Genomic DNA, 17,370 nt, shown 5'->3' with positions numbered 1-17,370 from the left:
AAGTCTACTGGTTGCATTAGCATGGATAGCTGCATGTGGCATAAATATGTAAGGCAGACAATTCGGTTGGCACCTTATCTATTAAATTAAAAATGGTATATGAAAGTGTTGAGTATCCCAAGTGATAATGGGTTATGGAGGTCAGTATCGATGCCATCTTTTGAACACCATGGCATATAGAAGGTTGGGACATGGAATGTAAGAGTAAGAAATGGTAGAAACATGAACTGTCAGGTGAAATGAAATAAAGAAAAATAAAATTCAAACCTATTGGCCCTGCTGAAGTAGAGCTTCTCAGCTTGTCCTCCTGTGTTTTAGATCCCTGCCCTTCCTGATTCATTAATATCTCCTGGGAGGGGGCAGGTGGTGGGGGTTCATTCAGTGAAAAATATATATTGGAAAGAGATGTACACTTTTCATGACACATACAGGAAGAATTAACACTGAAAGTTTAAAAGCTGTGAAAGTTTTATCTAAGATGATCTCTGACGTTCCAAATAAGGACAATGGTAAAAGTAGAGTATTCCATTGATAAAAGCATTGTGAGGATGAAACATAAAAGAACTAAAAGCTGAATATTCGTTTTAAACAAATGTGACATTTAGAATTGAGTTTACACAATAATTTTAGACTTACTAAATTTTAGAATTGGTTTAAATATTTAAATATTTATTTAAAGATTTGTTGAAGTGGAAGAACTGAAGAATACATTCCTTGTGCAAGTTTTTTTTAAAAAGAATATTGGCTTACATGACTGGAGAACGCTTTTCAAATAATTATTTTGTAAAATTTGTCTTTTATATTTTTTTCAAGGTGTCAGAAATGCCAAAGCCTGCCTTCATGAAGAAAAATCTGGATGAACTTGGAATAGGAACTTACCATAATATTGCCTTTATACATCCAGACACTCCTATCATTAAAGCCTTGAATATATTTGTAGATAGAAGGATATCAGCACTACCTGTTGTGGATGAGTCAGGTGAGCAATAAGGATTATCAAGTTTGTTACTGCTTGTTGTGAGTACTAAAGACTGGAAATGTTTTTAAATTTTAAGAAGAAAACCACAAAATGTAGATATGCAAGATTGAGATCTGAAGCACTTTTATGCGCACACCACATTAAAATATTGTGCGTACCTAATTTAAAAAATCTTTGAAGATTTCATTATTTAATCAGATCAATATTTCTCAATGTTGACAAATTTAAGATGCATGATTTGCAACTCCCACAATTCCCCAGCCAACATTCTGGATAACTTTGTATAGCTTCATGTGGAGGGCTTAAAAAAATTAATGAATATTATTCCAAGAAGCCCTAAAAATCATATTACTGGGAACTAACATAGTTCTGCAGCAACATCTGGGAGTTGATCAGCCAAAAAATATGGCTAATCACTCCAAGTCATCACCAATGCAATGTCAAGCTGTGCCAAAGTCCAGGAAAACAACAGATTTGTTCAAAAGTTAAGTCATTCACCAAAATTTTTAATATTCCAAAACAGCATCTAAATCTACCATATTTTCCCCAAAATATGACATGTTCTGAAAATAAGGGTGCCACATTTTTGGGTGGGCAAAAATATAAGCCCTCCCCTGAACATAAGCCCCCTGGACAACCCCCTCCTCCGGCCAGGCAGAGCACCGCTCACCGACCTTAGCGGTATACCAAAGTCGCCAAGCTGCGGGAACCAGTGGGGGCAAAAGGTGGGAACCAAGGGGGCAAAGGCTTTTGGGATACTGCTAGGTCGGTGATTGGTACTGTGCCCAACTGGAGAGGGGGATTGCTCGATGGCGGCTCTCTTGTGAGTGGTCTCCTGAAGAGCTGGGCACAGCCTCAGGGTTGAACAGATATGTTGCGCTGTCACAGCAGCACAACACAGCAGCCATGAAATGACCATACTCATGAGCAGCCACCCAGCAAACCCCCTTTCCAGCCAGGCATAGCACCATTCGCTGACTTAGGAGTGTTGCCAAGACGCATGAGTGTCTGTTCGCCGTCCCCCTGGCTCCCGCAGCTTGGCACCTTTGGAATGCCCCTAGGTCAGTGAATGGGGCTCTACACGGCTGGAGGGTGTGTGTGTGTGCAAGCGGCTTTTCCGCTCCCCGCTTGCATGCCTCCCAGCCTCACAATGCCCTGGCCCAACTCTCCCTGCAGAGCCAGGGCACTTCCGCTGCCGCCGTCCCAGCATGGCTTTTTCTGCAGCTTCCAAACCATGGAAGTAAGATGCTGAGTCTTCCGATAGTGGTCATTCTGGGAATATGCTCTATAGTTGTACACTCTTACCTCCATGGTTTGGAAGCTGCAGAGAAAGCCATGCTGGGATAGTGGCAACGGAGGTGCCCTGGCTCTGCAGGGAGAGTTGGGCCAGGGCATCGTGAGGCTGGGAGACACACGAGCGGGGAGCGAAAAAGCCGCTCGCGCAACTCTCCTCTCCAGCTGAGCCCCATTCACTGACCTAGGGGCATTCTGAAGATGTCAAGCTGCGGGAGCTGGGGGACGGCGAACAGGCGCTCACAGGGCTTAGGCCTGGATTCCTTTCAGTCTGGTTTCAGGCCTGGGTACAGCACAGAAACCGCTTTGGTCGCACTGACCGATGATCTCTGGCGGGCTAGGGATAGAGGGCATTCCTCTATCCTGGTGCTTTTTTACCTCTCAGCGGTTTTCGATACCATCGACCATGGTATCCTTCTGCGACGTCTGGAGGAGATGGGAGTGGGAGGCACCGTTCTATGGTGGTTCTCCTCCTACCTCTCCGGTAGGTCGCAGTTGGTGTTGGGCGGGGGGCAAAGGTCGACCCCCTAGGCCCCTCAATTGTGGGGTGCCGCAGGGTTCGGTCCTATCCCCCCTCCTATTCAACATCTACATGAAACCGCTGGGTGTGATCATACGACGGCACGGGATAAAGTACCATCAATATGCAGATGATACGCAATTGTACCTATCTGCCCTGTGCCAGCTTAGTGTAGCGGCAGACGTGATGTGCCGATGCCTGGAAGCTGTCAGGATCTGGATGGGGGTAAACAAACTCGTGCTCAATCCCGACAAGATCGAGTGGCTGTGGATGCTGCCCCCGAAGGACAGTTTGGACAGTCCATCCTTGATCCTGGGGGGTGAAAACTTATACCCCTCAGAGAGGGCTTGCAAATTTGGGGGTCCTCTTGGATTCACGGCTGACACTGGAACACCACTTGTCGTTCGCCTGGTACATCAATTGCGGCCCTACTTGGATCGGGGTGCCCTTCAAACAGTCACTCACGCCCTTGTCACCTCAAGGCTGGATTATTGCAATGCGCTCTACATGGGGCTACTCTGAAAAGCGTTCGGAGACTACAGCTAGTCCAGAATGCAGGTGCGCGAGCGATATTGGGTGTACCGAGATACACCCATATTACACCTATCCTCCGCGAGCTGCACTGGCTGCCAATTGGTCTCCGAACTCAATTCAAGGTGTTGGTCATTACCTTTAAAGCCCTACATGGCTCAGGACCAGCGTATTTGCGAGACCGCCTACTGCCACATACCTCCCAACGGCCGATAAGATCCCACAGGGTGGGCCTCCTTAGGACACCATCAGCCGGACAGTGTCGGCTGGCGGGGCCTCGGAAGAGAGCCTTCTCTGTGGCTGCTCCGACCCTGTGGAATCAGCTACCCCCAGAGGTCCGGACCTCACCCACCCTCATGGCCTTCAGAAAAGCTGTTAAAACCTGGCTGTTCCGGCAGGCCTGGGGCTGTTGACCTTATTATGTAGGGTCCAGCCCCGATCAGAACATATGCGTGTTGAGAAATTTTTAAATTATTTTTTATTTTGTTTTTCTTTTCTTGTTCTTGTAAGCCGCCCGGAGTCCTCCGGGATTGGGCGGCCTATAAATCTAATGAATTGAATTGAATTGAATTGGCAATACCCCTAGGTCAATGAATGGTGCTGTGCCCAGATGGAAAGGGGGTTTGCTGGGTGGCTGCTCGTGAGCGTGGTCTCTTCATGGCTGCTGTGTTGCGCTGCTATGAGCGCAACATAGCCCTTCGAGGCTGTGCCTGGCTCTTCGGGAGCCTGCTCACAAGAGAGCAGCCGCCCGGCAACCCCAAAACAATTAGCCCTCCCCTGATAATAAGGCCGAAGCCATATTTGTGAGTCAATCAAAAGAAAATAAGACCCTGTCTAATTTTTGGGGAAACTCGATATAAACAAGCATATATGCTTTAATGGTCAGGAAAACATTCTCTTTCTTATATTGAATTGAATATCTACAATTTTCATGGTTTTTTCTTAGTTGTTTTCCTTAATCCATAAAGCTAGAAAGCAAGTGTTCTCTTCCCAAAATGATGGAATTAATATTAATTAATTTGGTCTGTCAGTTATTTGTGATCACATTATAAGGCTTATTTTCTTCCCTTTTTAGGAAAAGTTGTAGATATTTATTCCAAATTTGATGTTATAGTAAGTATTATTGGTTTTTTAATAATATTTCTTTGACTTAGTTTTTCAGTGTGACCACTCTGAAATATGCCCTGGTTCATAGAATTAGTGTTATTCTGTATGAAATTACTTTGTTAATATGTTAAATAATATTTTGTAACCTTCTTTATAATTACTGAGCTAGTTCTTTCCCCTCCCCTACAAACTACTAGAACAGTAGATCGTGTAACATGGTTCCAAAAGCTAAGTATGATGCAGTCAGAAATTGTCTTAAGCATAGTGAGTTTTGCATAAATATAAAGTGACAGCACCAAAACTGTTAAGTAAAAGTGAGAAGAAAAAATAAATTTGAGGTTTTATTTTATGAATACTTTTGATTTAATCCAGGGGTTATCAACCTTTCAAACCTCAGGGACCACTAAATTCATAATTTTAAATCCCGCAAACCACTAATATGAATTCAGCACACCGCTCGCTGAAGCGTGTACACTGCCAGTGACAGGATGGGGTCCTTCAGGCACTTAGCTTGGTCACCTGTTACTGAAACTTTGAATACTCAATTTGGACCCATTTCTCACAGAAAACAAAACTGGGAACGCTCATCTCTCTCTCTCTCCCTCTTTCTCTCTCACACACACCTCTCTCACACATCTCTCATTCTGATTCTCCGGTGCTCTCTAGGTCTCAAGGGTGCTTCTTCAGCCTTTGTTGGTGTTGGATGCACCTTGGTTGCTTGGGGAAATGCACAACCTGTTCTCCTTCCTGAAGCAGTGGCCCAACTTAGCTGCAGCTGATGTTCTGCGTCGTAATGGGCTCCAGGAGGAGGGGACACTGTTTCCCCCACTGTGAAATGCGCTAAATTTAACTGTGGTACAAGAGCAGCGGGCAGGCCATGGAAGCACAAACAGCAGCAGAGAAGAGAAACGGCTAGGTCGGGCCAGTGTCTGGGTGCTGAGAGGAAGTTGTGCATCTCCCCATGTGACCAAGAAATGCTCGTGAGATCTAGCAAGATATTAGGCTTCGCTTCTGCTCTGAAATATGGAGCAAATCTCCATCCCTCGCCCTTTCCTTCTCAGACCAGGCGAAGAGTGACTTTGAGGGGAGGGCAGGAGGACAGCCAGTGTGAGTTCAGTCAACAGGAAGCCACAACAGGGGGACGAAAGAACTGTGGGTTGCCACCACCCGTTGCTTCAGCCCATCTGCGCCATCACCACCACCTTGCTGCAACAACACCATTACCTCGTTCCGGCTAGCGAAGGCTGCGCTATTCCTTGCACGTTCACCAGCTGCAAAGTTGCAAGTTGCACATACATCCCTCTACAGAAGAGATTTCCAGCCCCACCACAAGCTGCTTGGCCGGTCCCATATTTCAGAGCTCTAGTTACAGAACTGGCCCATTGGTCATCCTGGAGCAGCTCCTCCAATCTGGTGGGCTGCAGACCACCAACATTTTCTTGCGGACCACCGGTTTTTGACCTCTGAATTAATCTAAAGCAATCTAAAATAACTAATCTAAAAGTATTCCATGGATACTTTCTAAAAAGTGGGAACAACATTCTTGGTTGAGGAAAGAACTACTGAACAATTGTTTGTAGTATCCCATGTTTCAGATGAAACAGTGCTATCCTGCCTTAAAATCAAAGATAGGAAATTAGAATTATTCTGTTGCTTTTTTCTCTTTTTGTGATCATTGCCCGTTTTGAATTCAAAATTATGGGCAATTCATATACATAATTTGCTACTTTGCTAATTGTCATTAATGAGAATGCTGGGACAAAGTGAAAGGAAAGGGAAATAGTTGAGAGGAAATGGACAAGCAACCATACTATTCTCCATATCCCTCACCCCAAGATCTTTAACTTTAGAAAGTGAAAAATTAAGTACCATTAATGTATAGTATGCATTATTTTTAACCAAAACACTCTTTTCTTGTACCCAATTAATCCAAAATATGTATGGTAGTGTCATGGGGCGCATACAGGTTTGTCTACTTCACTTTTTTCCATTGGTTAAATCACAACATGTGGATCATGCTTCTAGAGTAATAATGAAATTTGTTGGCTGCGCATAAAAAGTGGAATTGACTCATCTGTAACTTCCTTTTTTTCTAGAATCTTGCTGCTGAAAAAACTTATAATAACTTAGATATCACAGTGACACAAGCTCTCCAACATCGCTCTCAGTATTTTGAAGGTGTTGTGAAATGTAATAAGCTGGAAACGCTGGAGACAATTGTGGATCGGCTAGTTAAAGCTGAGGTGAGAATTGGGAGGAGGGGCACAGTAGTTTTCTGAATAGCACTGCTTATGAGATTTTTCCAGAGATTAAACAGATGGAACAGTATAAGAATAGTGATAATACAAAAATCATTGAAACATATTCTAGCCACTTTATAAAAAAGTGCAATAAATTTAGTGTATGATAATTTTGCTTCTTAAATTGATTTATAAGGATTGTTAGATTTCCTAATTAAGTATGTCACATTGAGATTTCAAATTGATCTTGCTGTAAATATAGTTTGGAAAAAGTTTGTTGATGTGAATGGATTAAACCATCAAAACATTTAAGAACCGCTAGGAACAAATGCGTTGAAGATGTGTGAGAACAACATGATAGAAACATTCTGTTAACACACCTTTTTGTGATAATTAAAATAGCTTAAAAAGTGAATAAGAAGAAACTGTTCAACCTCTCACTTTTTTTAGCAATCAGCAATCTATTCTAAATAAGGCATAATTGAGATGTACCTTCAAAACACTGGATATCTTCTGGAGGGTAAAGCTGTTCTTTGCTTTGCTTTAATTGCAAGTTTGATTCACTTGCAGACAACAGAGCTAGACTAGAAATTTATGCCCATTTCATTTTAGCATACACATTCATATATCCTAAAATTTTACTGTTTTCTGCTTTTTCCAAGTAATATTTGGCTGGATTTTGAGAATGTATGGGTAATCTTCCCATATAGCTAATTGCTTATCTAAGCTTATGAATTTTCCAATTCTCTTCCTCCAAGCACCATCTTTTCAAAATATAAGTAGAAAGAAGCTCCAAAATATTCTGAATTATTTTCTATTCAACTAAAATCAGAAATGGCCTTGAAATATTTTGCTCTGCGACAAAATGAAGACAGGAGCAAATTACAAAGAAGTCAAGAATCCAGCAAAAAGATTAGGGACTACTATGTATGCTTTTTTGAGTCTCTACAACAAAGAAAGATAAATTTAACAAACAAATTATAGTTATGTATTATTCAGGAGCCCATTTGTGTAAGAAAGTTACCAAACTTGAAAAGAAAGATTATTTGATTAAATCTGTGCAACAGTCATAGACACATTGAACCCATTCATCATAATATTCCTACGTAAAATATCACCAATATAAGGTAAACATCTATAAAAATAGATTTCCCCCCTTTTCTGTTTCTTTCCTGTGTTCCCCATTTGTATCAGGTGGGTATGACTGTTCAAATACAAGAGAAGAGGAGCTCTAAATTGCCTGGCCGGTAGGTGGTTCACCTCTGTCCTCCATTGTTGAAAAAACTTGACTTGATTCTGTGTGCTTACCTTTTGACAGAGTGCCCACCCTTTCTTTTATCAGTTCTTTTCAATTCACGTATTTCCTAAAATGGATACAAAATGAGAAAATGATAGCAAAAAGAGTAATTTACAAGGGTGGGAAATCTGGGCCCTTCAGGTTGTTGTTGAAATTTAACAGCTTGGCCTGGCTATCAAGGCTATGCTGGTAGATGAAGTTCAGCACATCTAGAAGTCCATAGATTCCCCGTTCCTGTAGTAAAATATCATCTTTATTCTAGGAATGGGGAATTAGTGGCCCTTAAGATTCCGTTTAAAGTAGGAATGCTACATAGTCATTTATCATTGCTATAGCATTTTATTTTTCCAAAGGATAATATTTCTTGAGATTTCCTGCAGAAATGATAATCTGTTTGCCTTTTTAATCAAATGAATGTCTTTCCTTTGATCCTCTGACCAGTTCCAGTTAATGTTGTTGCTATCAAATATTGATAAACTGAAATTTTGAGACAATTTTTAAATATATACAATCCATTTGCAGTAACCTGAATTGTAAGTTACTAGAGCATTAGAAATGGTATAACACGTTGATCTAGATGAGTTCTATAAGTCCCTCACTTGAATTAAATGATGTGAAGAGGAATGAAAAAGATCAGCTGTCTATTGGTTTCATATACCTGTTAAATACAGGGAATCCTTGTTTTGGAGTTACAAGGTGGGACTGTCAACTTGGTCATTAAATGAAGCAGTTGCAACTCTGCTTATGATCTTCCTCTAGCTTTCCTTTGCTTTACAAATCTATTATAAATCCTAAATGTTATAAATGCAAGAATTGAATACTCAGCTTTTCATTGCCCTTTTAACTGCAAACATTTGTTTAGAGACTAGATAAGGACTATCGGTAATATGAACAATATAATAGAACCTTGTGAACTTCCATATTGTAATCACCAATACAGTTCTTTTACTCCAATTTCTGAAGCTATTAAACAACCCAGAAGATTCAGTAGAATCACAAATTGCAGCTTGTTTTATGTGAAAGCAATATTTGATCCAGAAAAACAAGGAATGGCTTATAAAGAATCCAGTTTAATGTGATTTTCATATCTTGACTAATACAAGAGAATATCGGTAATTCAAGATTAAACTGTAAGCCATTTCTTGGAGCCAGGATCTGAGAGCACCAAGAACTCCATGTATCTTTGCTAATTGTAGTTCCCAGATTCAGACATAATGCCTGCATTCAAAGATACCATTACTAACTCTACATGACTAGGATTTCTGGTTATGTTTGTTAGAAATGCCAGAAATGGCTGTTTTGCTCATAGTTGCTCAAACTATTATGGCTATGTACACAATTTATGCTAATCCAAAAGCAAATAAGCATAATAATGGCTTAGCACAAAATGTGAGCTTGGACAGTGGCAAGCTATGATTAATATGGCCTTCTGAATTATTTCCCATCTCACATAAAGGGAAAAAACAGCATGTAAATGCAGACGTCTTATTCATCTCTTGACTTGTGTAATATCCAAATCTTAACCTAATATTACAGATTGGATTGAAGCCTAAGTAGGACCACATATTTGATTCCCCCAAGCAGTTAACTCCTTACCCCAGTGCACAGAGTGAATGGTTGCTTTCCGATATAGACTATACAGCCTTCAGAGACTGCATGTAAGATGGAGATTTGTTGGTCTGCTTGAGTTTACTCACTTTGCCTTCCTTTGTGTCTCCTGTCCTCCTATTGGCTATACCTGTATTCAGTTAGCTAAAGGTAAAATATGGGAATGCGTATACACAAACACACATTCATAATTTGGTAAGGTTACACATAAATTAGTTTTTGCTGTCATATATAGTAAACTTCTTTCAAATCTCATGATCTTCAAAAATAATATATGACATAGGTTAGCTACTCAAAATATTTGCTGGGAAAATGCTATCATACTATACTCTTTGGAGCATAAATTATAAAAACACGCAATTAGGATGAAGCTTTTATTAGGTTGTTCTAATTTTAAATGTAGTTTATGTTTGAAAACGGTAACGTTACACTTCACTTTTATCATAAAAATAGACTTGTTGGCTTTATTCTGTTCCTTCTTAGATTATGTTTCAGTATTTAGTTATAATCTCTATTTTTATCAAGAATCTTTTACTTAAATTTATTTATAACCAGTAGCTATTCTGTTAGAAGCAATGAATAAATACCTACATACAAGGGGATCATTGCTGTTAAACTAATAGTTTTTCAACAATTACTGTTGATTAGCTGTGTGAAATTCACCTGTTCTAGTGTAGAATATGTATGCCTTTAGTTTTACCTAAGTCCACAGAAAGGACCTAAGTGCCAATGCACAGCACTGATAGTTAAGAAGAGGACTTGGAATGTGTTGCAATGGCATATTGTTAATAAAGCTAAATATAACTTGATCCAGACATCAGATGGGAGTTTGAGGAAACAGATGTCATTGCTAATGTTTGCTCTTTGTAGACTACATAAATCACTTAAGTAAGAATGGCTCTCTAAAAGAAAACAAATCCAGTTTTTAGAAAGTGCTTAAAATGTTCACGTTAATTTGATTTGGGAAGTAACCATTCCTCTATGTAAAATAATCTAATTGTCTCTTAACCTGCATATTTTTATTTTTATTGTGCTTAGGAGGACAATTGGACAGCCATTATTGTTATGTGCATTGTGTTTTCAGGTCCATCGATTGGTGGTTGTGAATGAAACTGATACTATTGTTGGTATCATCTCCCTCTCTGACATCCTCCAAGCATTAGTGCTTACACCAACAGGTATGAGTTCCACATTTCACTAGTAAGCATTTTCTCTAGGAACATGACAAATATTTTACATTACTTTTATCTTTACAACTCCTAAAACATAGGCAGACTATGAAAGGATTCCCCATTGAAATTGAAGACAATGAATAAAGATGTTTTATGTATGTGCCTCTCAAATGTGTAATAATTCATTTTAAACCAGCATATGCTTTAGATATAATCCTCCAACTTTAAAAAATCATTAAAACTTGGTCCAGATGCAATTATAAAAGTAGGAATCTCATTTCTAATTGGCTAAGTTCTAGGTTTAGAATCCAGTGATTCTCCAGTAGTTAAGACACCACACTAGATACCAGGTGAGTTCTAATCCTGCCTTAGGCATGAAAACCAACTAGGTAACTTTGGACCAATCACTCTCTCAGCCCAGCTCACTTTACAGGGCTACTATGAGGAAAAAATAGGAGGAGGAATAAGTATTAGGTAAGTTTATTTTTATTTATTTATTAAGTTTCTACATCACACACTTCATAAGTTGAGCGATCTTGATGTTTGCCATCTTGACTTATTTATAAACATATAAGAAAGGTAGAATTTTAAAATATCTTTAAAAATAATATAATGGGTGAGTATGTCCTTACATGTAGTTTGTATACTGAGATTTCTTAAACATTACAAGTGAACAAGATAATTATTATTATTATTGTTAAGTACATTTGACATTTACAGAGTCCTGATTCAGTCTGAACAGAAAAGTTTAAAATAAATGAAAGATATTAATATATTAGCTGCACTAGAAGTTCTTTGTACTAGAAGTTTAAAAGTATATTGTAAACTAGAAATATTCCAGTTGATCTAAATATGCATAAAAATATTTTTGACAGAATGTAAAAGATGTTTTAATCTATTGTGTATATACAGAGGCCTGACATATACAGTATATTTAGAGTGTTCGGACATCCTTCACTTTTATTGATTTTGTTATGCTGAAGCCTGGCTCTACAATTATTGAAATTCATTTTTTCCTCATTAATCTACATTGAATACCCCATAATGCCAAAGTGAAAATAGAATTGTAGAAATGACTGTAAATTTATTAAAAAGAAAAAACTGAACTGAACTTTGGCAGAAATTACAAGTCCACTGTTCTTTGCAAATCCTTTCAAGCTCAGTCAGTTTGGATGGTCACCATTGGTTGTCAGACATTTTAGAGGCCTCTAGAGATGTTCAATAGAGTTCAGGTCAAGTCTGGCCAGGCCACTCTAGGATATTCACAGAGTTGCCCCTCTGTGTTGTCTTGGCTGTGTGCTTGTTTGTTGTCATGTTGGAAAGTGAATCTTTGGCCCAAACTGAGATCCTGAGAACTGTGGAACAGATTTTCATTGAGGATATCTCTGTACTATACTCCATTCAGCTTTCCCTTAATGCTGACCAGTCTCCCAGTCCCTGCTGATAAAAAATACCCCCACAGCATGATATTGCCACCGCATGCTTCACTGTTGGGATGGCATTGGGCAGGTGATGAACGGTACCTGATTTCCTTGAGATTTAACATTTAGAATTGAGGCCAAACAATTCAATCTTGGTTTCACCAGACAAGAGAATCTTGTTCCTCATAGTCTGAGAATCCTTCAGGTGCTTTTTTACAAATTCCAAGTGGCCTTTCACATGTTTTGCACTGAGGAGTGGCTTCCGTATAGCAACTCTGCTATAAAGTTGCAATCAGTGGAGGGCTGCAGTGGCGGTTGTCCTTCTGGAATTATGTCCCATCTCCATACAGGATCTCTAGAGCTGAGTCAGAGTAACCATTAGGTTCTTGGTCATCTTTTTAAGGCCCTTCTCCCCCAATTGCTTTGATTGGGTGACCAACTCTTGGAAGAGACCGGATTGTGTCAAACTTCCTCTATTTGAGAATTATGGAAGCCATTGTGCTGCCAGGAACCTTCAGTGCAGCAGAAATTTTATTACAGCCTTCCCCATATCTGTGCCTTGCAATAATCCTGTCTCTGAGCTCTGCAGGCAGTTCTTTTAACCTCATGGCTCTTGCTCTGCTACAGTATGCATTCTCAACTGTGAGGCCTTCTCTAGAGATGTATGCCTTTCCAAATAATGTCCAATCAATTTAACATAGGTCGACTTCAAATCAAGGTGTAGAAACACGTCAGCAACAGTCAAGAGAAATGGGAGGCACCTGAACCAAATTTCAAGTGTTATTGCAAAGGATCTGAATAATTATGTCAATGTACTATTTCATTTTTTTCTTTTTAATAAATTTACAGACATTTCTAAAATTCTTTTTTTTACTTTGTCATTGTGGGGTACTGAGTGTAGATTAATGGGAAAAAATGAATTTCAACAACTGTAGAATTGGGCTGCAGTATAACAAAATTGACAAAAGTGAATGGAGTCTGAATACTTTCTTGAATATATTAAGCCTTTATATAGGAAGAACAAAAGTGTGAGTAGCACTGAGGTGAACTAGACAGTGCTGGGCCTAATCCATCTGTGCAGAAATCCTTAGCCCTGTGACGTAAGCATGGCATTATCTTGAAATGGGCTCAGATTTTGATAGGCACAGTCTCTATTTCTTATAGGGAATAGCATGAGATATTAAAGTAACTAATTTCATGAAGTACAATGGGAATAAAAAAGAAGGGAAATAATCCTACAGATAATATACAACAAAAGAAACACATTTTAAGGGAAACCATGAGAAAGCAAGCTCTAAATGGGAAAATACACACTTGCTGCACAGAGATGCCAGAGATTTATCTATTTGCTGTTTATTAACAGGCGCCCGGCAAAAGGAGAGTGGAACTGAATGACTGCTTTAAACAGAAACACCTTGGAAAGAATTTGAATAAAGTGGCTGGGTCATCTTTGCCTCAAGAACATTGATGGCAGTAGAGAAGAGTCCAAGTGATGATAAGAATGTGTGTGTATTAGGCTAAGTGATGGATAGTCTATTATTTCCCAGTGACTGTCGCAAAACAAGCAGCGTGACAAAAAGCTTCTGTATTCAATGCAGGCTTGCATATCAACATGTTTGCCAAAAGATTTCATCTGATGTCCATCTCAAATGCATTGGAAAAGAATAGCATTTAATGTTATGTTTTAATCTGATGCAAGTCACTGGTCAGCAACAGATCTCCGACATAAGGCAAGTGTATGGCATATTCATATCAGAGTGCCTTATGTCAAAAAGCCAACAATATGTCATCACTGTTGCCCATCATAGTAAAAGAACTTGCTCTGCGAAACAAGATACTGTATTTGAAAATTCAAGTCGCTAAGCCTAAAACCAAATCAATTTCAGTTATCATTAGATTTGTTCTAAAAGCTGTAATTTAAATATCAGTAGATTACTTTAAACTTTAATTACAACTGTGTGTTTCTAAATGTTACATTCAGAACAGATGGTAAAACAAAACTGATTAAAAGCAGCTTTATTTATTTTTATTTCTGCAATTTTTACACATCTTTGGTGGATAGTTAAACTTCACCATATTCATTAATAAAGCATTGATTCATATGTAAGAAGCAATTCTCTTATTACTGAAACTGATAATAGAAGCAATCTTTACAGATGCATTACACAAAAGATTGAGAAATTGTTTATTAAATGTATTGCTACCCAGCATGTTTTGTTTGTCCACAGCAGAGAAATCATATAGTGGTATATGTATAAGTATGTTAAATTTATGTTGCCAGAAGGTAAGAATATAGTGCTAGAAATCTATATCCTACTAAAACACTCTTTCCTATAAGCTTTATCTGGGCGAAATGATGCATCATAGGACAACAATTTTTGAACCAAGGGTACCTCAAATGGTTTAATTTACAGAAAGTGTTCAAAATCTGGGATCCATGATTCCTGAGAGAATGAGATTAGGGAAATTTGTGGCTTCTTCAGCTCTGATCACCTGATGCTCATTTTGAACAGTTCTGTGAAATCTACAATAGTTTCCCAGCTACTTAAATATTCCTGTTTTTTTTAAAAAAATAGAAAATTTGAAGTCCAAAGCACATGGATACACAAATTTACCTGCAGTTAGTTCATAATTTTTATAAAAATTAGCAGTACTACTGGATTTTTCTAAAATATTGAATGAGGGGAATTTTACATTGCCTAACTGCATATTGGTAACAACCTCTTGAAAGACAGGCAGATTTCAGGCAGAGTTAAAGCTTGCTTAATTTTGTTAAACAGATGCTCAGCTTTTAGATTAACTTTTAAAATTATACAGACTAAATAGGTGCACTGATGGAAGAAAACAATCTGGAAAAAGCAACCATCTGCCCTGGTTGACAATGCTCTCTTTAAATAAAGGCAGAATTCAAATTGAGGTGTGCAGATGTACACAATTTGCTGGTGAGAACATTTTATTCCACATGTAATCTTTTTCATAGGATAATTCTTCAAACTCATTTGCACTTGCCCAACTCCAACATTCCTTTCTCAGGGTATGATGACCTGAAGTGAGCACAGCCTTCAACTTGTCAACTAGTCTGTTTCTGCTCCTTTCCTCATGACGCCAATCATTTGCCATTGTTTTTTTCTCCAGCAAGCATCACTTTCTTGGTCATTCACCAGTAAACTCAGCAAATATGTATGTAACTCCCCCCTTCCACTGTTACCTACTTTTGCCATTTTCATGTCCATTCTAGGCAGATCTTTCAATGCAGATCTCTTCAATGTCTCCTTTAAAAAAATGGAGTACCTTGCTATCAGTACAAACAATGCCTGAAATTTTTAGGCTCATCTTTCAAATTTATCCTCTATTATATGGCTGGATTCTTTCAAGCATTAATTACATAAACAATCTGGCAAATGCTAAAAATCTAATATTCTATAATGCCCAATCTTGATAATTTTCATATGTGTGGACTTTAGTTCCTAGAATTCTTCAGGAGGCTGGCAAGGGATCCTGGTAGTCCACATATCTTAAACTCACCAAGATTCAGAAATTTGAATTTACAATTAATCAGAAACTAATCCCAGCAACATATTCAAACATGGTTGTATTTTCAGCACATGAATGGTTCATTCATTGAATCAAGACTGAAAATATGTTTTTTTCAATAGAGCCTACATTTTTACTCCCCCTGGCATGTACACTTAAGATACAATAAACACCCGCATGCAGTAAGGAGAAAGGTGGTAAAACTGCCATTATTAAACATGAGGAGAAGCAGGGTCAATTTATGAAGCGGTCGCAGCTGTATTAAAGTTTCCGGTATATATTATTATATATTATTATATATATTATATATATATAATATGTTGGAACTCCTGAGACGAGTATGAAACTTGCAAAGCAGAAAAACCTGATGCGATGGCCGCCGAGGGAAGAAAAGCAGCTGTGTCCTTCTGCATGCAGACCCCCTGCAAGCTGGATCAAGGGGAGTCCCCTTTCCCTCCTCAGCATCTTGAGACTCAAGAGGCTAGAATTCCTTGATGTTGGGCTGCACATGGAGCCACCGCTAGATGGCAATAGAGCAGTTTGGAAACTAACCTCTGGCTATGGGCGAGAAAAAGTATGCACGTACATGTGGAGGAAGAAAATAGAGAAAAGTGGGCTACTTACAGAGACTGGGTGTAAAGGAAGAGACATACATGTAGCCACATTCTCACTTCTGTTTATTTCCCTTTGTCCAATGTTTCTCAACCTTGAGGGCTTGAAGATATGTCAACAAACTCCCAGTTACCCAGCAGCAGTCTGGCTGGGGGCTTCTGGGAAATGAAGTCCACATATCTTAACATGTTGAGAAACACTGGGCATAAGGTAGACAAGTATGTTACCCAGCAGAGAACATTGCAAATCACATTGCTTCAACTATCTGCAGGAAGGAGATCAAAATCTGCAAGTGGGTGCTGTGTTGAGATCCAGGATCTTTTGTACCTTGCAAATGTTGACCTTGCTTTTCAGAGCTGATTTGATCTAACCCTGAAGCTTTGATTTGATCATCTGGAATTTCTACAGCTTTACAGATCTTGTGAGCATTCTGATTTTCAGGGGCATGAACCCCTAATTCCATCCCAGGGTCTCTTATAGGTTATGATCAAGATGATGGCCACAATGGTGCAATCAAAACTCCCGTTTTTACATACATTTTTAAAATCCATATGTGGAGCTTTTATTGCACTATTTTGGCGGACATCTTGATTTTTTTGACAGTATCTCTCCTATTGCTTGCTCAGAATTATTTTTTTCCCATTGCCCTCAAATATGTGCATCAACTCTTCATGCAGCTTTCCTCATTCTGTGTGCATTAATTGGAATATATTCCCAACCTCTAGTCCATCAGTCATAACAACAGGAACTAGGACCTCTGCTCTTGGAGAAAGCCCCTAGTTGCTCAGTAACTTGCAAATGGCCCTTTATTTTTTACCAGGAGAATGTACCAACTACTATTACATTAACCTGGCCCACCAGGACAGGATGGCAAGTTATGTTACAGATCCCATCAAATAGGTATGTACCTCTGGTGGGACTGCAAAAGAGGGCCTTCTCTGTGATGGCCCTTTCCCTATGGAAGATAATTCCACCTGAGGAACAGTTGGCTCCCACCATGTTTGCTTTTTTGCTTATTTATCTTACCACCAGGTAACTGGGCAGCTTACAATATTA

At 39.0% G+C, this 17,370-nt stretch overlaps 1 protein-coding gene across 7 annotated transcripts in view; it reads left to right on the top strand.

The window, feature by feature from the left end:
* Positions 1-17,370, top strand: part of PRKAG2 (protein kinase AMP-activated non-catalytic subunit gamma 2) — a 239,108-nt gene extending 221,738 nt beyond the window's left edge. For 3 of the 7 annotated variants that reach the window (XM_032236945.1, XM_032236943.1, XM_032236944.1), the window contains 6 exons: positions 814-979; positions 4,399-4,436; positions 6,527-6,673; positions 7,865-7,917; positions 10,614-10,753; positions 13,532-17,370. In XM_032236945.1, the coding sequence (XP_032092836.1) occupies positions 814-979; positions 4,399-4,436; positions 6,527-6,673; positions 7,865-7,917; positions 10,614-10,753; positions 13,532-13,563 (576 nt within the window). In that variant the 3' untranslated portion in view covers positions 13,564-17,370. The remainder of the gene's footprint in view (positions 1-813; positions 980-4,398; positions 4,437-6,526; positions 6,674-7,864; positions 7,918-10,613; positions 10,754-13,531) is intronic. The other 4 variants (XM_032236946.1, XM_032236947.1, XR_004256950.1 and 1 more) reach the window with 3 other exon arrangements.

The sequence above is a fragment of the Thamnophis elegans genome, chromosome Z (genome assembly GCF_009769535.1).
Source record: "Thamnophis elegans isolate rThaEle1 chromosome Z, rThaEle1.pri, whole genome shotgun sequence".
NCBI lineage: Eukaryota > Metazoa > Chordata > Lepidosauria > Squamata > Colubridae > Thamnophis > Thamnophis elegans.
This window is presented reverse-complemented; position numbering and strand designations above follow the sequence as displayed.